This window comes from Phaseolus vulgaris, chromosome 4, assembly GCF_051622355.1.
Source record: "Phaseolus vulgaris cultivar YP4 chromosome 4, ASM5162235v1, whole genome shotgun sequence".
Taxonomy (NCBI): Eukaryota; Viridiplantae; Streptophyta; class Magnoliopsida; order Fabales; family Fabaceae; genus Phaseolus; species Phaseolus vulgaris.
In genome coordinates this window covers 5109306-5134242 of record NC_143501.1, presented here as the reverse complement: position 1 = coordinate 5134242, position 24937 = coordinate 5109306, and the positions used below count along the sequence as shown (strand labels likewise).

Genomic DNA, 24937 nt, shown 5'->3' with positions numbered 1-24937 from the left:
GCTATTATTATAAGATCCATTTATATCTTATGATAACCATTCAATATTTTTCTTAATGATTTGAGTCCAACAAGACCTATAAATAGATGAGTGATGACTCTCTCAGTAAGGACACACTAAACTTTATTCTATATTCTTACTCTTATACTCTTTGTTAAGAATTTATCATCATCTTTATGATCCTACGAACTTAAGCATCGAAGAGTCTTTTGCAGGTGGACCTCCATCTCTCATCAGAGACCAGTTGAAAACTTGTTTTTCGATAAACACGCAATCCTTACTGAGTTGCACTTCCCAGATTCATTTTCGATAGGAACAAAAATTATTTTAATCCATATTTTACTGAAAGTAATAATAATTTTTTATTAATAATAAAAAATATAATAAATATAAGTATTTAAGAGATATTTCAATTCTATTATAATAATTATTTTTGTTTATGGGAAGATTAGGTTCATTGTTTGTAGGTGTAAAAGGAAAGTGAGCTTAATCCACTTGATACATGCAAACATTGTATTTTTCCTTTATATGGAAAATTTAGTTTGATGTTTCCATTTGGTATATATGTACGCATTTGGGAAGTTATTCATTACACGTTTCACCAATAAAAAAATTGTCTCTTGTTTGTTATTAATGGCCAGGTATTTGTTGGTAAAATAATTTATATATTTTTTAATTTTTATAGCTAAGTAATATAATAATATTTAAATAATTTATTTCAATTCGATGATTTGGATTAGTTTCAAAGTAATGAAGCACAAACTAAATTGAACCATTCAGTTTTGAAAAATAAATTTAAATTGAATTTTAACCTATTATCGATTTTCAGTTGTTTTTTAGTCGATTTGATTCTAAATACTCTACTAGCTAATAAAATATTTCATATAGTATTTATATATATGAAAAATATATATGATATTTACCCGTTAATGTTATATGGCTAGTGTGATAATTGGTTCATCGGTATAAATGGGTAGAGGGAAAAAGAAATTTAAATTACCAACAAACTATCGATTTAAATATTTCATATTCTATTTGTCGAGGACTTTACGCGTGGGTATAAATATTTTGTCATATCCACTCCCCATTTTGAATATAAAAAAATGTTTTGACTTTTTTATATTAATTATAAATAAATTCAAATAATTTTTATTTTATTTAATGAGAGTTTCTAAATTGGCTTACTTTATATATGTTCTATATATATATATATATATATATATAGTTTAAAATAGTGTTATTGAGTAATTTGTTTCATTTGTACGAATTATTTTGTTGTTGATTATATTAGGAATTTCAATATATAATAAAAGAAAATTATTAAATAAAAATTAATTTTAAAGATAAAAATAGTTAATTACTGTATTGATTAAATTAGATACTATTATAAAAACTAAAAAAATTATTAATATATTAGTTTTTATTATTAATAAAATTTATAAATTAGTTTTTAAATTGATATTTAATTAGCTACCAATTAATTTAGATTCTAAAGTTGGTAGCTAAAACTTTATTAGCTAATTATATACCAATTTAGAAACTAGTTTATAAATTTTATTAATAACAGAGACTATTTTAAATATTAATAATGTTATTAGTTTCTAAAATAATATATAATTTAGTCAATATAGTAGCTAATTTTTTTTTTTAATTATTTTTTATTTAATGATTTTCTTGTAGTAATGTTATAATTGGTAATTATATTATTTAATTTTTCATGAGTAGAGTAGGGTTTTCATTATGAACATATATATTAATTTTTAAGAAAAGCACAATTATATGAAAATTATATGAAAATGAAAAAATTCAAGCATTTCTACAAAATTATTAAATAAAAATAATTTTAGAGATAAAATATAATTATTAATTTCTAAAATAATATTTAATTTAATCAATATTTTTATAAAATCACTATTTGGCCTAACATAAAACTTTTATAAAAAAATTAATGTAACAATTTTTTTTCTATATTTAATAATTTTTTAGTGAAACTAAATCATTGGTAGATAAAGCATGATATTTTCTAATGAGTTGTACAATAATTTCCATTATTCCCGTCAATCTCATATTGAAAATGAAGAAGGTACAATTCTTGGGTCCACCTTTGTTTGGATTGTAGTTTATTTTTCCCCAATAATGTATGCAAATAACGTCATTTCATGAGAGACAAAGTCATGGGTCTTTGAAAGCTATTGTGCTGCCAAATCACTACATATAGAGATAGTTTTGTATTACCCATTTAAAACTCTATCTTTAGTATGCAACATCATATATCTTCTTCTTTTTTTTATCACTTGAAAAAAATAATATAAGAATCACTTCAATTCAAAAGAACACACAATAACAATGTTTTTTAATCATATACATACAAGAGAAAGATAAGTTATAAAAATTGTATAGTAATATATAAATATATACAAGTTATTACACTAAAAAAAAATCATGAAATAGATAAAAAAAATTGATTTTTAAACTAGTTTCTATTATTGTTAAATAGTTTCTAAATTAATATCTAATTAACCACCAAGGTTTTACATACCTAATTTAGAAACTAAATAATTGGTTGGCCATAATATACCTGATGGGTCAAACAACTCGACTTTATTCCTACCAAAGGTTATGTGACAATAGACAACTCAAAATAAGTTTTTTTATAAGGTAGTTGTTTGTATCTCAAAATAAGTTTTCTTATGAGCTAGTTGTTTGTTTCAACAATCATATATATCACCATATGAAAATATTTTATTATTTGATCATCTTTTAATTAGTGAAATTTGTTTAGAAAAAGAATAATAACTGATTTCATAATTAAATAAAAAAGGATTTGTTAAAACCAAAGTTTAAGTTCCCTATATCTAAAAGTCATTTACATTTTCTTTTAATTTTCTTATACAATGTCAATCAATAAATTAAGGAGATGAAATTGAAATTACTTTATCAACATTTGAAACTTTTTTGAAAACATTGGTAACTTTACCATAGTGAAATCTTATTTGAAAAAACATTTTATTTTGGGATTTCACTTTTGACATGAAAAATCAAGAGTTTTATGATATGGAGTTATAAAAAAATAATTATTTTCTTTGTACATGCACAACTTTAATTACCTATATTAAAAAATTTATAAATTAAATGGTTAAAATCTTATTTTTCATTTTTCATGTCTTAGTCTTTCTTCCATTTTTTATTTCGATATTTTGGTCTCCTATTTTTTTTTTCTTGAGATTTTTAGAATTCGAAATTTTAAAAACATACATTTTTTTTTAATTCACACACTACTAGAAATCATTAAATAAAAATCAATTTTAGAGAAAAAAAAATAGTTAGTTGTTATATTGACTAAGCTGAATATTATTTAGAGACTAAAAAAATTATTGGTATCTAAATTAGTTTGTAGTATTTGTAAATAGTTTTTAAATTGATATATAATTAGTTACCATGATTTTAGCTACCAATTATTTAGATTCTAAAGTTGGTAGCTAAAACTTTGGTAGCTAATTAAATACGAATTTATAAACTATTTATCTATAATAAAAATTAATTTAGATATCAATAAGTTTTTAGTCTATAAAATAGTATCTCATTTAATCAATATAGTCACTAATTATTATTTTTCTCTAAAATTGATTTTTATTTAATGATTTTCTTGTTGTGGTGATCCTTTTATATTTTTTTTTTCATCGACTAAATTATTTCTTCATAGTAACTTAAATAAATGTGTTAATTTTAGATTCAATTGACTCAAAATAAATAACACATGCAAATTTAAAGATTGACTTGAAATCTAGAAAATAAATTAGAGAACCAAACTCGAAAATCAGAAACTAAAGAGAAGCAAAATTAGGGTTTAGTCAAAACCTACAAAAACAATATTCAATATATAACAACAACATTAATATACCATTCAAAATCTGAGGGCATATGCATGCAACATCATTTTCTCATTACTATTGGTTGGCAGAAGAAGACCAAGATATTAACAACCTCTTAATGATCATATACATATATTATAAGCATATAAATTTCCTACTCTTTTTCATTTGTCTTGTAATAGACTTCTATATTAAGTGAATTATGATTAGTCCCTCATTTTTATATTTTTTTCTTTAATATTTTTTTTATAATACTTGAGTATGTTATAGATTGATACTACTTAAAGTGTTAACCTATATAGTTTACTTACAAATCCTTCTTTGTGTTGCATGACTTAAAAGGGTGACTATTGTTGATGAGAAGAACAGGTTCATTGGTTGTAAGTAGGTATAAAGGGGAATGAGCATAGAATTCACACTACAAAAAACAGTGTATATTGTGGCGGTTATTTTTGTATAAACTGACGTTTATAACCGCCACAATATACATGTGTGGCGGTTTTTCAAACCGCCATAGAACTGGCCGCCACAAAGTTTAATGTGGCGGTTTTACGCTAACCGCCGCAACACCCGCCACTTTAACAATATGTTTAAAGTGGCGGTTTTTATATGTAAGTAGTGACAGTTATAACTGTCGCAATTTAATTCATTGAAAAATATTTTTGACAGCATTAGATAAGGTATATTATGGCATTTTTAACTGACATAATTTTCATTCTAAAAAAATGAAATTTAGCCGATATGTTTTTATAATCTGGTTTGTATAATTAAACAACTAAACATATTTAATTATAATAGTATTTAATTAAATATGTTTTCATAATAAAAAATATAAATGTTAATAAAATGAAATACTATAAAAATTTATAAGCATAAATTAGAAACACACATAATTGTTATATCATTTGAAAATTAGAACAAGTTGATACATAATTGTTCAAAAGTAAAGAAACCACACAATATTTTTAAATATCATAGAACATTCAAACTATTACAACATGTTCATCTCTAATTAGTTTTCTTTTCCATCTTCCTTGATCAATTTTACTTTATGCACTTGATCCTATTACTTGATAAGGTGATGAAGCACCACTTTCAACATCTGTTACCTGAAATAAATAATAAATAATTTGATGTTAAGAATTTTCAATATTTATAATTATAAAATAAAAGATGAAAACGAAAGGAGTAGGTGGCATGAAATATATTTAAGTAGCATATATGGCTGGAAATTAACGAGTGCCAAACAGGTGTATACATTCATGCATGCTTTGATTTCCTATTCACCTACCCGTGCTAAATTCCTCCACTAGAGTAAAAATAATAATATAAAACTAGGTTAATGAAACTAAAATAAGAGAAATAATATCTTAATATTTTACAGAAAAAATATATCAATATATAATTTTTAAATTAACAAACAATGTTAGTATATGTTTGAAAAAATTTTAAATTCTTAACTTTTTTCTTTGGATGCAAGTTTCAGTTTCTTCTAAATCTATTAAAATATTCTTATTTAGTCCATGAACACCCTTGCGGTCCCTAGAGCAATGTTATACCTTTTGCTCCATTGAAGTGTATTTGAACCTGATGAAAGGGTCTAAGGTAAATAACCATTCTCCATGTACACTATACCCAAACATGCATATTAAGTTCATGTAGTTAAACTTTCCAATGATGCTTACCTCAGTCAGAAACTCATTTTCTATCTACATATTTGTTTATTGCTTTTATTGCTTTCCTTTCTAATCATCTTTCCTTTTTTCTGCCACCGTTCTGTCTGCACCAAAAGTGAGATGAAAATCAGTAAGTTATTTGTGTTTGCTTTTATGTACGCAAATGATACCTTAGCATTCATCGTTTACTTTGTGCCAAAATTATGCTTTTTGTCTAGTTCTCTAATTTGTTCTATAACTTTAAATTAATAAATATCATTCCATAAGACAACTTTGACTAACATCATTCAGAAATAGCCTTAAATTCTTGCTCTATTGGGACTTTAGATTGTATAAAAGAACAAAACAATATTAAAAAGTAAAAGCTTGGACGAATGCTAAATGTTCAAAACAATAATTTGGTTTCCTAAGTTCGAATATGATTGCATCTATAACAAGGGCCGTCAACAATCCCTTGTTATCTGATAACTTCAGAAACTTGTTGAGTGTTGAAGCTAATCGAGAACTCTCACATATTCACATGAATATGACACATGATTGATTTGATATTTAATTGACTTTTATTTTCCAGATATAACATTCTAAGCAACATCTCTGCTGAGAATTTGAGATATTATTCTAAACTCACCTTGCCCCTAGATGCTACAGCAGGAAATTGTGACCTTCCCACTCCACCCATTTCAGATTGCTGGGGTACATTATCATCCTCGATAATTGACTTGGCTTTTCTGGCTAGAACACCCCAAAATCTATTCTTGGACTCGTTCATGTTCTTCATGGATGTATATTCATAGGGTCTTGAATCCTATATATACAGCACCACATTTAACAAAATGACTACTATTTTGAATCAACATAGTGATACTCTAAATACTAAGAATACACATTAAAAGAGACATAAAAAGTATGCATACCTTGAAATGAATTTCCAACCTTAATGGATTCACTCATAAAAAAATAAAATTAAATCAGAATTAGTTGTAACAGACTCATCCACTTTTTACTTTTAAGTAATAACCAATTTCGGAATTGGAATTATCCAGACATCAACAATTAAAAGAAGCAGCTGCCCTAAATTGGGGGGAAAAAACTAATAAAAGAATTCACCAAACGAGGGAGAATTATACAAAAGATGAGAAGGCACACTTAGAAAAATACAGAGCTATACACAAACACTGCAATCCTAAAGATCAAAAGTTGTTAATACGAAGGTACTTTGGAGGTTTTAAGTTGACAGCGTTTACATACACAAGGTTTTGACTACTTTTGCTAAAGTTGATATCACTTTCACACCCTGCTCATATTGCAACCACAATATGAAACTGAAGAATGATAACACCCTGTATGCTACACTACACAACAACAACACGAACCCTAAAATCTAAGAAGACCTCCATTTCCCTGCACTTTTTGCGATTGCACAGGAAACAATGCGCATCAACAACTACCTCACAACATCCAAATACAGTTATGATGTTTCACTAGCATAGGAAGTGTTCCCCACTTTTCCATAGTTCGTATCATTACTTTAACAGGATTTCTTTAACACATTCATTGATGCAGAGATTTTAAGAAGCTCTTTTAAACTAAACTACTCTATTTCCCTTTGCATATTCTCCATTTAAGAAGATTTCTCTTATTTTCTTCTCGCTCGATAAAAAAATATTCAATAAACCCTATCCAGCAGACATCTCATGAGCAATAATATACAACGAACAAATTGAAATCAAAATAGTACAATCACACTCAGCATATACATCAGAATTTTCATATTTTCTAAAGAGAGAAGTGGACCTTGGAGGAAGGATGAGGAGTTGGAATGGGTTCAAAAGGAGTTGTCGGAGAAGCAGAAGCAGAGGAGAGACCATAGAGAGAGGACATGGATGAGTCGTGACGCACCAAATAAGCTTTGCTAGCTTTTGCAGCAAGCGAAGACGAAGATGAAGACGACGCTAAACCTGATCACAAACCTAGACAAAAGTTTCAAATCCTTACGCGCGAGGAGGCGGCGATGGCGGACAATGAAGGGCGCGACGAGGCGGCGATTACGAACAGTGAAAGGCACGAGAGTGAGGGTTTAGGGCGCGCGTGAGTGACTGAAGGTGAGAGTGTTTCGTGAAGGTAAAAGAGTTTTGTGAAGGCAACTTACAGAGAGAGAAGGCAGCTTACAGAGAGAGGAAAGAGTCACGGTTGTTTAGCACATAGAGAGGGAAGAGAGGTGTATGAAAAGTGTGAAGAGTTAGTGCATTCGGTTTTTAAGAGTTAAAAGCAAGTTTTAAAAAAAATGCGGGAATTTTATTTTAAAGGATAATTATGACAGTTAAAAATGACATATTTTAAAGGGTAATTGTGATAGTTACTAAAATGTCATATTATACGGAAATTTGTGACGGTTAGTAATAACCGCCATATTAAAACCGTCATTTTATACATGATTTTTTGTAGTGTCAATGGCAAATTTTTTGTTTCATAATCTTGTCACATCATGCACTTTCCTCATCTCACACTTCTAAACCTATTGTTTGCTACTTGCATTCTTTCTTCCTACTTATGATGTTAAATTAACCTGTTTCACACACACAAAAAATGGTTTAATAAGTGATTGTCAATTATAACATATTGGAAAAAAAATTATTCCACTAATTTTTTATTAAATTATAACTAATTTATAAATAAAAATAATTAATTATTATATTGACTAAATTAGATACTATTTTATAAATTAAAAAATTATTAGTATCTAAAATAGTTTCTAAACTAGTATCTAATATTAGTTAAGATTTTAGTTATTATATTTTATATTATAATTAATTTTTAATTATAAATTAGTAATTAATTTACAATATAAAATAGTTAGTAGTTCAAACTTTGGTACACTACTAGAAAATCATTAAATAGAAATTAATTTTAGAGACAAAAAATGATTAGTTTCTATATTGACTACATTAGATATTATTTTAAAAACTAAAAAAATTATTGTTAACTAAATTAGTTTCTATTATTGATAAATACTTTTTAAATTGGTATTCAATTAGCTATCCAGATTTTAGGCACCAATTATTTAGATTTTAAAGTTGGTAGCTAAAACCTTTGTAACTAATTATATATCAATTTAAAAACTATTTATCAAATAATAGAAACTAGATACCAATATTTTTTTAGTCTATAAAATAATATTTAGTCAATATAACACCTAATTATTTTTTTTTCTAAAATTAATTTTTATTTAATTATTTTCTTATAGTGGTAGATAATATTAGATACTAATTTAAAAATTACTTTATAAATTTTATTAATAATAAAAACTACTAATTATTTTTTGTCATTAAAATTAGTTATTATTTAATATTTTTCTTGTAATAAATAAAAATTTAATTATTATTATTGTTATTTAATTATATTTATTTTATTTAAAAGTAATTTTTTTCTTAAACTATCTCTATAAGCTCCATGTAAAGAATAAAATAGATTAATAGAAAATAAAAGCACAATTAAATTAAGGGCTTTTTTTGGGAATGATATTATTACAAAAGATGAACATTTTTTAAAGTTATTTATATGAAGAGAACATAAAAAGAAAATGTGAATTTCATAGTATGAATTCCATATTGGAAGGAGCTACAATGGTTGGGCCCACCTTCATTAGAATCTAGTTTTCTCCAATAATGTATTCATGGGATCAAACCTCGTTACAATACAGACAAAGTTATTGGTTTCTTGGTACACTGTAGTAGGTTTTGCAGCAGTCACCAAACAAAGGAATAAATCACAATAAAATAATGGGGAATTTAAATTTTCATGCATATATTATTAAAATCAAAGTTTAAGCTCACTTGGTCTTAGTCTTATAAGTTCATTGATAAAAACATAAAAAAAAACTTTACAAAGAGCATATTTGTTATATAATTTTTATATAAATTAATGGGTAAAAATATATAAATTATAAACGAGCACCAACTTCCAAAACAATGGCTGATCCTAACGATGTTGTCCAACGAACTTGAGGTTGGAACATTAACCTTGTGGTCATTAGTGAGCGCCTTTGGTATACTTGTCTTTAAACTGTCTTTGACCTCGATTCCTGAACGATGTGAGACTATATTGACATACAAAAACATAAACTGACTTATTTTTGAACTAAATCGAATTCTAAAACTTATTTTAATGGTATACTTGTTTAAATTAAATAAATTAGAGTTAAAAAAATCAATTTATTTTTTAATGTATTTGAAGTATGGTTAACAAATATCTTATTCTAAAACATATTTTTTATGTAATAAAATTTAATCATTTTAAGCATTGTACAATTCAAGTTTTTAAAAATTAATTTAGTTTTGTAATGCAGTTCAGATCAATTACTTGTTCGTATTCAAGAATTAAACATTAAACATATAGAAAATGAAGAAAAAAAATAAAAATTAACGAACAAAATAGTATGTATGTATGTAAATTTTTTAAAAAAGGTTGTCACTAAAATTTTTACGATCACGGTATTAGTGACGGAAAAAATAGATTTGTCACTAATTATCAGATATTTTGTAGTGAGACTAATTAAGATTAGATATTTGTGCAAGCTGTACAATGATAGAGCTACTTTCAATCGTACATGTTTTAATGGACAAAGATTTTTATCACACATAATAATTTATTTTTCTTTTTGGGAAAAGAAAACTTTATTTATTATAATCTACACAACTAGTAGTAAACAAAATGGTTCAAGTAATTATTATTATTTGCATATTTTAATATTCCAAATACTTTATAAGTACGTAGCATATATTTAAATTAATCTTTATTATTAAGGAAAATAAAAGACAAAAGAGATGTGATTGATGTAATGAAAAAAGTTTAATTTTATTTAAGCTACATTAATTAATATCGTCTCCTTTATTGAACAAATTATAAGCTTTTATTAAAAAAAAGTTGGTGCTAGTGGTGGATGTATATCTTTTGAATAAATGGTATTTATGGTTTAGATAAACATGAAAAGAGAATATCTTAATGTCTAAGGTACACAAATTCAGCAACCACAAAAGTTCTTAGTACGTAGTAATTTCTTAATTACTATGCAAATATTTTTTATCAGTATAATTCAAATATAATTTATTTTATAACAACTCGAATGTTAATAACTTGAATTAGACCCTCGCATTAAAATATGTTTGAATAAAATTATTAAAAATAAAAACTAATTCTGAATATAAGGGATTATAAACAATAATTCATTATTAAAATAATTTATTTTTAAAATTGATAACTCTAGGTAAATATATGACATACTTTTTTTTCTCTCATATTTATTTGTCTGTTGCAGCTTCTTCTAAAAAGCAAGTAACAGCTATTTCTTTTTCCTTTTAGTTTCACGTAATTTACGTACTTTTGAGTGGATAAGGTGGAGTTGTTCATATATGTTACTCAACGTTTGTTCTTATTACTTCTCACGAAAAGATTGTGTGCTTTTGGATAATATCCAATCTCACTATTACGTTGGATATAAAGTATTGTTTGCATGCTCGATATATTTACTTCTCTTTTATTTCATATTCAAAAACAAAACAAAATATAAAACCTATTTAATTTCAAGTTTTAATATATTACTAACGAAGAAACTAGATATATATGCAACTCAAAGTTATCATAATTACTAGAAAAAAATAATAGACATGTTTTTTTGTATGTTCTTATTGTATTTTTTTTTAATATTTATCACTATTGAATGATGGTAAAAGATAAGATAAGAACGTTACATACGTCGAGAGTGGTACGTAGGAGAAGATTGAATGAAAAATAAAAAAGTATGAAAGTAATTAAAAAATTTATATCGTTATAAATTATTATTGTTGAATAAATCAAAGAGACGTTGGTGTAAACATAAATAAACCTAATTTTGGATGTTATATATATAATTTAACCTTTAAAATGATTTAAGAATAATTTATATTTTTGAAAAAATAATTAATAACAAAGGGACTCATAGTTTTAAAAAAAGAGTTGACAACCCAGGAGTGAATTGCTTTGTATTATAATTGCTAAAAGTAAAAAAAAATAAAAAATTTATTAAATTATGGGTCCATATAAGAAGATGGAAAAATTCTGAAAAATTATAAATTGATATTTTTGACTATGTAGTTGTAAAAGTAAATTTTTTCTTTAAATAGTTAGATTGCTTAAAACATTATTAGAATTCATTTAAATTTTACATTGTGTACATGAATATTTATATTATAAGATGTTTTTTTTTGTAAAATTTCCTTAAATTAATGCCAATGATATATATATATATTAAAATTAAAATGATTTAAATATGTTTGACATGATCCAATGCATAAATCACACATTAAATTATGAACCGTTACCAAAATCACTATTTCGGTTTTCTTAAGTAATTTTGGAGTTTTAAGTCTAAAAAAATAAAAAAAAATATAGAGTGTATTAAAAAGCGATTAATTTTGGTTCACATCTAGAACATGGTGACAAATGAAGAATAGCATAATAAACATTAAAAGTGTAAAAATCACTGTTGCTAAAACATGCATTATGATGGTGATTTGGCTTGTACGACAGCAGAGGTATGTGATATAAGAAGAGAAGAGAAGAATGTGAGATGAAACAGTTGCGTGCAGGGTCACTTGGTGAGGTGTTCCTGGTCAAATTAATGAGGAAAATAACCTCAAAAAAAGTGAGAAACGACACAGCTAAAAGCATGAAACCACCCCACAAGTTGTCATGCAAGCCACGGTTCTTTGAACCCACAAAAGAAACCACTATTTAAGGAGTTATGTTTCCCCCAACACAGTCCTTTTCTAAGAAACATTTCACACACACCTTTCTCTTTTCTCGCTTCACTTCATTCTCTGCACAACTTTGTGATTCCATATTGCCACATTCTTAGCCAATCTTGTGCCAGGTTCGCCCCTTTTGTTGTTAAGAGAAAGGATCATGAAAAACGGTTCTCATCTTTGTGTATCAGATGTTCAGTGTGTCAGCTGATTCCTTGTTTCGAAAGTGATTGTCTTGTTTCTCATTTTGTTTTTTGTGATCAAACACAGGACTTGGAAAGTGTTTGATGGATGCAATGGAGAACAGTAATCACAGAGAGATAATGGCAGAGCAAGCGTTTGATTTGCCACCAGGGTTCAGGTTCCATCCAACAGATGAAGAACTCATCACTCATTACCTCTCACAGAAGGTTCTTGATAGCTGCTTCTGCTCCAGGGCCATTGGAGAGGCTGATTTGAACAAGTGTGAACCGTGGGATTTGCCTTGTGAGTAATCTTTTTCCTCTTTTGGTGTTCTTCATTCTTATTTATGGCAGCTTTTGGTTATGTTTGTGGTTTTTCAATGAAGGTATGGCCAAAATGGGTGAAAAGGAGTGGTATTTTTTCTCTGTGAGGGACAGAAAATACCCAACTGGTCAAAGGACTAATAGAGCCACTGGTGCTGGTTATTGGAAGGCCACAGGCAAAGACAAAGAGATATACAAGGCAAAGACACTTATTGGGATGAAGAAAACTCTGGTTTTCTACAAAGGAAGAGCTCCAAGTGGGGAAAAAACAAACTGGGTCATGCATGAATACAGATTAGAAGATGATCATTCTATGCACAATCCACACAAAAAGGCCATGGTAAACTTGGTTTTCTGTTTCTGCTTTTGTTCTCAAAAATCAAAGGGACCAAAACAAATATTGTCCTAAAGTGCAGTGCAAAAAACATTAACCTTTCAGCTTTTTCTGTTGTTGTTTTATACTTCACTAATGTTTGTTTGTTTTGGTTTGGTTTGGTTTCCTTTTCAGAATAATTGGGCCATCTGCAGGATTTTTGAGAAGACTAACTGTGGGAAGAAAATGCAGATTTCTGGTTTGGTGAGGTTCACCTCCTTTGGAAAGGACATGCCTTCATTGATGGATTCTTCTCCATACAACACCAGTGAAGCAAAGGCTGTTATGGGGGAGTCATCACACTTCTCAGATCCAAACCAAAGTGAGGACCTAAGAACACATGATGAACACATAGTTGATAGCCTAGAGACTCTCATGATGGCATCATCATCTTCATATTCTTCAAACCCCTTTGATGTTTCCCCTGCCTCTTGGACTCTTCCCAAATCCTCCCCTACTGTGCCCCACCAATCCCTCCAAGTTGGGAACTCACACTGCTCAACCTATTTCATGGATCAGGAACAGTCCATGTTGGGGATGCTGATTGAAAACCATGGATCAAGTAGTAGCCTCAGAACACATAGACCACAGGATAAAGACTTTGATGCTGACATCTCCTCTCTCATGTACAATGATGAAATGTTTCAAAGATCATTTGGGAACCAGGAATATTCATCACCTTCTCTAGGACATGTGTACACCAGTGGCCTATGGGGATTCTGAACAAACTTGTAGGGATATATTATTATTATACATGTAAATTAGTTACATTAAGTTAATGTTTAGCACAGTAAATGGATGTAATAGTGCTCCAAAGTTATATGATTTGACAGTTTTATATGATAATAGTAATTTTTTATAGTAGCAACTTTTCATGGTTGTACCATGTAGTACTGTTTTTTGTTTTTCTTGTTTCTCAACCTTCAAGTTTTTCATGATTACTTTTTTGAGGTTATAAGCCAGTACCAAACTTTTGTTTCATGTCAAATTCAATTAGTTGGACATTGAACCTTATTCTGGTAATAGGACTCAAATTTGTAATTTTCCCCAATGAATTGGAATATGAACTTATTTGGTAGAAGGTAATGGTTTGCAAAATTATGCATATCAAGCTACTCACATGGATTATTAAGGAAAACAAATGAAAGCCATTGCTGAACTTTTTGCTTTGGCAGAAGCCAGACTCAAAAGTCAGAGCCACCAAAAAGCACCTAAAATACTAACTAGTTAAGCTTAAGTTATCTCAATAAAAAATTATATTTTGAAACATGATAGTTTTAAAAAAAGATATAATAAAAAGTAAATTTGTAATTAAATAATTAAATCATAAGAAAAATAATTAAAATGATAGTTTTGAAAATTATAGGGGTGGATGTAGAAAAAAAAATGAGTTATCAATATATAATATATTATGGTTATATCTTAAATTTTTGATTCAGAAATCTAATTGCGAAAATAACTTTAGACACTTTTTACCAATTTTAACTGTTGTCACCGAAATTGCAAACATTTTATAATTAAATTTGTTTGCTAGTTTTTGCTAAGGATTATAATAGATAGTGCCTTATGCTATTTATGAATTTATTTAAAGATAAAACTTAGATTGAGATTCTTAGGTACTTTAAATATTGATCAGACATTTTACATTAAATATAAGTTTACATTCTTAAGAAAAGTTAAAAAAAAAATATCACTTAAATACTTGTTTCTAAATTTATTTTTATTATTTATTTATTCATTCATTCATTAGACAATTATTCAACATAACATTCATATTGAATATATAACTATTAAATAATTTAAGTGCTATTTTGAAGTAAGCTTTTAAGTTTCAGTTTTATTAATAAAAAAATATAATTAAGAAAAATACTTGACTAAAAATAATCAGTTAGATTCTTTAAAAAAATAGTCATTAATAAAATTACTTAGTATTATATAACAACAATAATAATTTGATTATAAAAAAAATGTAATAATATGATTGTAAGAATCTCTATGCTATCTATAATAATATGAAATTTTCCTGTGTGAATATAGAAAGTTGTATTAAAGTTAAAAATAGTGGATGAATGTGATGTGTGAAGATAATAGCTTGAGTTATAAAGTTTTTGTCTCATTATTTTCAAAATTAGTCAAATTAATAATTGAAGCATGCTCTCATATAATCCTCATACATGTGTGTAAAACTAACTTACTTTTTATTCTATGTTCATATTTTAATTAAAAGACTTACTTTTTACTCTTAAAAGCAACATTATTTTTCCTCAATTTTGCTTGAAATGGTCATTTACGTATTTGTAAAACCCAATAGATCTAACTCCATTATCATTCTTAGATCTTTCTTGACTTTTTTTTCTTTGTTTTTGTTTTACCCCAAGCTTCTCTCTTTTTCTCTCTCTATATATATATATATAATTTTTAATTTAGAATAAGTTTTTTTTAAAAAAATCGTTTAATTTCTTTTTTACTAATGTTTGAAATCAATTTAGGTTTGGTCAAATTGAGAAAAGTGAATACAAAGCTATGAACATTCTAATAATTTAAAATCTTAGAGTTTTATTTTTTCAAAATCAAATTTTGCTATGTTTTAACCAATTTAAATGTTAATCAATTGATAAAAACAAAAAAAAAAATTCATTGTAAGTGATTATGTCGTGTGACTAATCATTTGATTATCTTTATGGACTATTTGAATAGGATATTCCAATCATTTGTGCATAAATTTGTTATAGTGCTCATAGTGATATCTTAATTTACTCTCGTACTTTAAAGAAACACATAAAGCATCTTAGACAGTTTACATTAAAATCATTTTAATTTGACACTAAAATGACAACAATTAGATGCTCTATCATCGAATTCCCTAAAAGTGTTATTCTTTACAACCAACAATTATTCCATCTCTAGGTGGTTTTTACCAACTTTTAATAGATAATTATTGTAGTTCGATGTTCAATTAGACTATATGTGTATCGTCTCATGTTTTATAGGTGTTATCAGACCTAATAAAAGACAACACAATGTGTATTGTTTATCAGACGAAACACTCACATCTTATATGATTTGTTTGAATTTATTCGTCTTATAGATTATGCATAATTCATATTTTATGTTTTATGATTTTTAACACTCAATTAAAATTAGGGGATGTTGGATATTTTCTTAACAACTCTAAAATATCTAGGGAAGAGAAAGAAACATAAATTTTAGAAAATAGGAAAAATTTTAAAAAAGAAGAAGAAAACAATGTTGAAGAAAAGGGTTAGTGTCCTTAAGTTAAGAATTCTTCTGCTACACCTCTCATTTACTACTTACACCTTTTTGGTTTATTTTTCGTTTAGTATATCTCGTGATTTCAAGCCAAATTGGTCTAACTTTACGTATCTCTTAAAATTATTTCTATAATACCAAGTTCACCCTATCTCTTCGCTTTTACCTTTCTATCCATGCAAATTTCATATGGAAAATCGAACAACGCTAGGCTAAAAAATTTATTTACACTATATAAAACATATTCTCTACCTAAAACGCAAATTAAATAGATTAAAGTTTAAACGCAAATTAAATAGATTAAAGTTTAAACACAAATTAAATATAATTATCACTTCTTAAATAAACTCACATATTTATTAAAAAAAAACTAGTTCTTAAAAAAAACGCAAAAGGGAGTATGTAGCCCACACTGTGGGCATTGTTTTCTTTAAATTGTCTTCTAGTTTTGCCAAATAAGTGCACTAACATTAATAATAAAATAATATTAATAACTAAAATAAATTAATAAAACTTTTAAAAAAAATATTGGTAATAAAACAAATAATATAAACATTAATAAAAAATAATATTAATAATTAATAATATAAATTTATAAATTAAATAATGTCAAAAAACCACCTTTTACATTATTTCTTTCTTCGATCTCTCATAAAAATCCGTATTTTCAGTTTATTTCTTTATCTATTTATTTTCAATCAAATAATTTAATTTTTCCCCTTTTTTATTTTTCGCTCCCTATATTTTTTTCTCCATAGAAATACACAATAATGAAGTAAAACTCTGACTGTGAAACGTTACAAAAACTTATATACCAGCATAAGTTTATTTTTTTTAATTTTTAAAATATCTCTAATTTAGTTAATATAGAAATTAATTATTTTTTTCACTAAAATTGAATGATTTTTTTGTAGTGCATATATTTTTTAAAATAAGCTAATTTTAAAAAAATATCATAATATTTAATCAAGAATAGCTAGTTGTAAGATATTTTAAAATATCTTAAATTGAAAAATATCTTCTATGAATTAAACAATTCCAAATTGGTGTATGATAATAAAAAGGGTATGTGTTTGCATTCTCAAATTGTGATGTATAGAGAAAAAAAAATAAAAAATAAAAATTGAAGAATGGTTTTGTAGAAACGTTAGGTATGAGAATGACCCTTCCTTCAGAAACCCTCCCATGATTCTTCCACTCTTTCATAATTCTGAACTCTGCATTTAGGATCACATTGTCGGTTTGTGAGAAAGATTCATACACACCCAAGATCATCTCAGATACATGCATTTGCCCTAACAATAATTTCCATTTGGATAAAGTGCTTCTAATCTTATCTTTGTTCATGCCAAAGCCAGAAAGAAAAAAGAACCTAAGTTTCCTTATATAGTATCTATGAGTTTGGCCTTTGTTTTCCTTTTCACACAGTGTGAAAGATAGATACAGATAGATACACCGTATTCAACTCTGTTATTTCTCTTCACCCTTTTCCTTTCTCCACAGTACTGTGTTGAGTCGATGTGTGCGACATTTTTATTTTGCTATTTATGGTTTTGTCTTGCATGCTCTCTCGTGCTAGGGTTCTCGTTGTCGTAAACTTTTGGAGCAAGACTTTCAGATGAAGGAACGCATGGTGTGGTGACATGAGATATTTGTATGATTGATGTGTAACAAATCGAATAAATCCTGGGTTTTGTTTACTCTTCAAGTGATTTTGTTTAGTGATGGTGATTCTCCTTTTAAAGATATAAAAATCAAAATTGAAAGATATAAACCTTCTATTATTAATAATAGATTCAAACTTAAACATAACAAATAATTAGTAAGTATATTTATTAATTATATATTATTTTAAAATTTAAAAAAATTATTGATTACTAAATTAGTTTTTATTATTGATAAATAATTTTTAAATCTGTATTAAAATACTAATTTATAAAAAATAATTATTTTCTAAAATAATATATAATTTAGTCAACATAACATTTAATATTATTATTTTTAAAATTAATTTTTATTTAATAATTTTCTAATAGTATATATATATATATATAATATAATATAATTAAAAAATATAATATTTTAACTGCTTCAACTTTTAAATTTTTAAGTTGTTTGGTTGGTGTTTTTTTTTAATTCTTAGCGCTCTAACATTTTTTTAAACTTAAGATTGTCTTTGTTTGGAGAATAAATAACCATAAAAGTGTATTTAGTGATAAAAAAATTTGATCCGTAAATTGTGATTGAAATAGTGATTTGAGTTTAATTATTAAATTAATATAAATTAGAAACTAATTTTATTTCAATCATTAAATTTGTATAAATAAGTGAGTAAATACAAAATAAATCATCATAATTTAATAATTAATTTGATTTCAATAGTTAAATAACTATAAATTAATCGTCATTTTAGTTTCAATAGCTAAATACAAATAAATCATTATAAATTATAGTAATTAATTTGATTTTGATTGCTAAATAACTATAAATTAGTGATATATAAGTTTTGAACATTAATAATAATAATAATATCAAATTAACTATTAAAGTTTTTTTATTTTAATTATTAATCTTAACCCTAATAGCAACCGATTTAGTGATCAAATTCTCCATCAATTTTTTGTTTCTAAATTGATCTCCTAAAATTGGGGTGATCAAATCCTCTACATTGGAATTTTGCGACCAATCAAATAAGCAGTTACTAAGTGGTTTGTTACTAGAGTTTTTGCTACCACTTGAGTTTGGTAGTTATTAGTTGAAAATCAATTTAGTGACTGATTTTTGGAACTTTTGTGACTAATTTTGGTGATCACTAAAAACATTTTTTTGTAGTGAACTCTCACTTATACTAGTGCAAATTAGAACCACTACAAAAAAAATATGCTTATTAGAATGGACCTTAAGTGTAATTAGCGTGGGCTTTGCTTTTGCCAAACTTTGGAAGCTAATATCCTCGACGCAAAAAATTGGCGGGTTTGTGGGACACAATTACCGTTGGCTAGATAGTCACATAGGCGTCACAATAGGTTTATTTTGCGTCGACCTAGCCTATAATTTGCCTTCACAATAGTGATATTTGATATTTATCTTATTGTTTGATGTTTTGATATTTGAAAAGGAAGAAAAAAATTTTTATGTTTGATAGTAACAAATATATAAGTTTAATTTGACAATTTTTTAAAAACAAAATGTAAAAAAATAAAAAAATGAGGGCTGGCCCACAAACTCGCGGGCCAGCTCTTATGCGGGGCGGGTCGAGAATTCTAGCCTGCAATAACTTTGCGGGGCGAGCCAATGCGGGGCGGGCTGACCCGCTTTGCCATCCCTACTTAGATTGAAGGAAAATGAAATTAGAATAAAGTGTGGGCTTAGTCTTAAATATGTGTACACATAATTTTTTTGATGTGTGCATAGCGGACACTAAAGTGCTGCTGAATTTGGCAACTATTGGGTTCGAAAAAATTTCTTCTTCTATCCATGTGGTGATGACTCCACTTTTAAATAAAACTTTGGGTTTTAAATATTAAATATTAATATTTTTTTAATTTGTTTTTTTTTTCAATAGTATTAAAGATAAAAAAACATCAATGAGTTTATAATTTAGAAACTAAAAGACAAAAGTAATAAATAAATTATTATATTGATAAATTTATTATTTTAATAAATTAATTATTAAAAATTGATTATTTTATTTATTCAAAGAATTTATTAAACATTACTCTGTGTATTGACTTTATTGGATTGTGTCTCTGCTGCTTCATTTTCCTTGCCTTTTTTTACTTTAAGTTGTAAAATTTTGTTTACAGCATAATCCATTTCCCTTGCCTTTATTTGTTTACAGCATAATTTGTCTTCATAGCAAATTTGTATTTAAGATAAAAAAAATTAAGAAGTTTGTATTTTAATTGTTGTTCTATCAACAACAAAAAAATCTATCGTGTCATATATTTGATTAAGTGAATATTAGTTTCTCATTTGAGATTCAATATAAACATTAAATAGTATCTCCAATTTGAATTATTCTTATGTTTCATTATATTTACAATTACAAAATAAAAGAAGATAGTAATGATAATCATTGTGTATAACTTGAATTATTCATTTGAATTATTGAACAAGTTTAGGTCTTATTGGTAATTGCTAATTATTTATCCCACTCACAAAATTGTTGTGTGATTTTGTTCAATACATCAAAGGTCGAGTACAAATATGAAAGTTGTAGTATATGGATATGTTTTAATTACGAAATAACATGTTTTTGTAGTTCATATAATGCATTGTAAATTACTAAATACTTTTCATTTTAGTGCTAATGATGCATGCAATGTGTTAGATGGTAAATTCACTACATCTTCAATATACATTGGATTTATCCTAAGGTATTTAATTATTCATGAAAGTATTAAAATTGTGTTTTTTTTACTTTCTATAAATTAGATTTGTTGAATTTCATAAACTAGTACAATAGGTAATAAGAAAGTTATGAATGTGATTATTATATATGCATTGGATGTGAACCATAGCCCGTGTTTGTATTATTGAATTTTGAGAATAGGTATTAAAACACCTTAAATATTTAAAAAAAAATGATAAGAAGTTACTTATATGCTATTGTGAAAATTAATATTTATTTTGTATTTCAAATAACTTTTTTTGCTGACAAAGAGTCATTAGGCATATACATAATTAAAGAGATTAAATTAGTATTAGTTGGAGTTTAGAACTACGTGTGGTACTTAGATATTGTCATTTCATATTACTTCTTTGGTTTTTATTAACATATATGGTTAGTTTAATTATGTTTTAATACTTTTACATTGAAATATTCGTCTATTTTAATTGGATAAGTTTTTGTATTCATTAGTTTGAATCAACGTTGAAACATCTTCTATTAACAATCTGATAATTACGGGTTGAGAAATACACACAATCAACAAATTGTAATAAAAAGAATTGGAACATTTTAGATAATTACAATGTGATATGTTATAATTTTTTTACACAAAAATTTGGGATCATAACCAATAAAATATTTCCTTCAAATTTTTCTTTTTTAATTTGTTTTACAATGAATATGTTGTCAGTTAGTGTTATTATATCGGTTAGAAATCGATGTAAAATATATCACATATTGGTGTTTTAACTTACATAGAACTTAGAAAATAACATGAAAAAAAAAAGTTATAATAGTATTAAGGAATCTGACTCGATTTGTGAGATTAATTGGTTTTGACAATATTAAAAAATTATATATTATGAAGAAGTTATTTTGATGTCTTTAGAGTTGTAATTTTCTTTTGAATTGCATTGAGTATTGTATTTTTTTAACTCCTAAAACATTCTAAAACGTGAAATAAATAAATCATAGATAAACATTCTAAAACGCGTTATTTATTTTTTCCTTAATAAATAAATTAGAAACTAATTGTGTAAATCAAGTTATTAGGTTATATTATAGATAATTTTGTTTATTACTCTTACTAACACCTTTAATGAAATTGATTAAGTTAGATAATTGTAACCATGATACCGTCTTAATAAATATTTTTTTTGTTTAATTTAATTTCACAAAATCAAGTTCTAAGTGTTGTTTTGATATATTTTATTGTGACAACTTTTTTTTTAATTTATATTAAACTAAAAACTAATTCTATTTAGAATAATATGTGATTCTGTTGTATTGAGGAAGTTTTAAGTGGCAAAACATTTTGATTTCAGAATTTATGCATGAAAAAGAGAGCATTATTTGTCTTGTATATGAATTTCGTGCATTGTAAGTCACAGTGTTGTATCTTATTATAACTGTTATTAAATTAATATGACACCATGCATGAAAAAAGACAAAATTTGAGAATATATTCCTCTCTATCACAACATCTTATGAATCATTTTCTTTTGCCCAAAAAAAATTCTTATATAGCATGGGTAGACACAAGTTTAAATATATCTATCCTTATTTTTTAACTAAAAAATTATATTTATGTATGTTCTTAATATCTAATAGGTATAAATTTTGTGTCTTATCTTTATCATACTTTAATAATGGGTATATCCATATCTATATTTATATCGTTTAAATAATTTATTTTATAAAAAAAATAAAGAAAACATAATATTATTAAAATTTTGATATAAAAAAATACACATTTCTTTTGTCTTCAATTCTAAATACATAACAGTATAAATTAAAAAAAAATATTAATATTTTAATAATTTTAAAAAAATATAAGACACAAATAGGACGAGTATGTATATGTTCTCATTTTGCTATTTTTAAAAATAAATATTATTTATAGAAAAATTATATCTTGATAACTGAGTGTTACTTGACAATCATTGAAGATAAGCTTTTAATAGTAAAAACACATGGCAATGGTTTCTCATTGAAGTGAAAGTGTGACAATATTTTTTCAATTAAATTAGTGATTTTGGGTGTCAATATATTAATATTCTTATTCATATCTATATCCATATTTGGTCAATCGAAATATTCTCCATCAACATTATAATAAATTTAAATAATATTTATAAATATTAATTTATTTCTAATATTTAATTTTATTAAAAGAAATAATGAAGTTAGATTTAATAATATTAAAACAATAGAAAAATAGTTAAATTTATACTAGTGGGTCCATAAAAAATCTCAATGATATTATGATTATTTTTGGTCTATTGAATCTTTTGGGTTTAGGGTTTATATATATATATATATATATATATATATATATATATATAATATTAGGTTATGATTTAGCTAAGGGCATATATAAGAATGTCATAGTTATAAGAAAGTCTCTTTCTTTTCTGAAAAAGGTATGATTATTTTAATTTTAGGTCATTCAACTTATTTAACCTACCAATCATGTGTAAGTGCCACCAAATATTTTGGAATTAAATGTCAAATTAGGTTAAGATGAGTTGCATTAACGGCCCAATCTAATCTATTTTAACATAAACAGGATAATTTAGGTTTTTTCAATTGAAAAATATTTATCTTAATAAGATAAACATAAATATTACCATGGAGTTGTCCTCCCTGTTTGGGTCCATATGTTGGGCCAATATGAAATTTTCATATCATGGGCTTGTACAACTATTTGTAGGCCTTCTTGTATTTTGAAAGAGCACCAAAAAGACTGTTTCTTCCTGCACCTCCTTATCTTCTTCGGGCACCTCCATACACAACATGAAAATACATTTTTCTCCTTCTTGTATCACCCCCATAGAGTAGTTTTCGGATTATGTAATTCGGAAACTCATTTGAAAAAGAGACTTCTGGATTACATAATCCGGAAGCTAAATAAGACTTCCGGATTTTGTAATCCAGAAAGTAATCATGTATCTGAAAAAAGACTATCGGATTATATAATCCAGAAGGTAATTACAAATTTAAAAAATGACTTTTGGATTACGTAATCCAGAATACTATAGAGGGACAATTTCGAAAATTTGAAAATTTATGAAGGTGAGAGAAGAAGGTATGGAGGTGCAGGAAGAAACAGTCCACCCAAAATTGCAATGAATTTCTCCCTGCATTCTATCAATTCCAATTTGCACTCAATTTTCCATTAAAATGAAGAAAATATCCTTAAATGAAAGGAGGGTGTAACTAACTCGTATTGGGTTCAAATCCTAACGACAAACAAAATAATAATATTATATTATTTTAATAATATTTTTTAGTCGATAATTATTGTTATTTGAGGTGTTAATCTAGTTGAGATGTTAAGTTACATGATGTCTAACATAAAAGTTTTTGTAAAAAAAAAAAGGAGGGTGTAGATAGAAAATATTTTTAATTTTTTTTTTCTGGACTACATTTTCGAATTTGGATTTCTGGAACATATTTATGAGGTAGTTTTTTCCTGTACCCCTACAATTTTCTTCTTGGAACCCCACAAGGTTGCGCAAAGACAAAAGTGTCCCTATATAAATTGTACATTTATTTATTTTTTAATTCCGGATTATGAAATCTGGTAAATTTTCAAATTGGCACTTCTGGTAAATTTTCAGATTGGCGCATTCGGTAATCTCCTGGATTGATGCTTCCGGTAGTACATGAATGATAGTGTTAATCCAAAATAAAAAAATGCAAAACATCCATAATTGAAAAAACCATTCCGGATCCGCCAATCCGTAATTCAAAATATGCATTCTGGATTTAGAAATCCATAATTGAAAAAAAATCATTCCGGATCCACCAATCCGTAATAGAAATTAGGCTTCCAGATTCAGCAATCTGGAAATCAATAATTTATGCAAACTTTGCTTCTGGAACACCCCCTCATCCGGAATGCAACATGATTCACTTCCAGATTGATGAATCCGTAGCACACTCCCAGATCCCGAAATTATGAGAGTCAGTTTCGGAATTTACAAAATTGTGGGGGTGCAGGAAGAAAAATGTAGAGGTGCAGGAAGAAACTGCTTATTTATGAATTCCTAAAATTCTTTTTCG

General features: G+C 26.3%; 2 protein-coding genes across 3 annotated transcripts; one reads left to right on the top strand and one right to left on the bottom strand.

The window, feature by feature from the left end:
- Positions 1-4757: 4757 nt before the first annotated feature.
- LOC137818798 (uncharacterized) lies at positions 4758-7794 on the bottom strand. 2 transcript variants are annotated; one of them, XM_090301787.1, is made up of 5 exons: positions 7343-7774; positions 6463-6481; positions 6177-6353; positions 5558-5652; positions 4767-4981 (listed from the first exon to the last, which is right to left on the bottom strand). In XM_090301787.1, exons 1-4 carry the CDS (start codon positions 7414-7416, stop codon positions 5578-5580), a joined length of 345 nt encoding a protein of 114 aa, XP_090157913.1. In that variant the 5' UTR covers positions 7417-7774; the 3' UTR covers positions 4767-4981; positions 5558-5577. The 2 variants fall into 2 exon arrangements, with proteins under 2 accessions (XP_090157914.1, XP_090157913.1); XM_090301788.1 differs by lacking the exon at positions 6463-6481 and having other exon boundaries at positions 4758-4981; positions 7343-7794.
- Positions 7795-12154: 4360 nt separating this feature from the next.
- LOC137836916 (NAC domain-containing protein 100) lies at positions 12155-14074 on the top strand. Its single transcript, XM_068645709.2, has 4 exons — positions 12155-12455; positions 12598-12813; positions 12896-13173; positions 13342-14074. Exons 2-4 carry the CDS (start codon positions 12615-12617, stop codon positions 13927-13929), a joined length of 1065 nt encoding a protein of 354 aa, XP_068501810.2. The 5' UTR covers positions 12155-12455; positions 12598-12614; the 3' UTR covers positions 13930-14074.
- The last annotated feature ends 10863 nt before the right edge of the window (positions 14075-24937 follow it).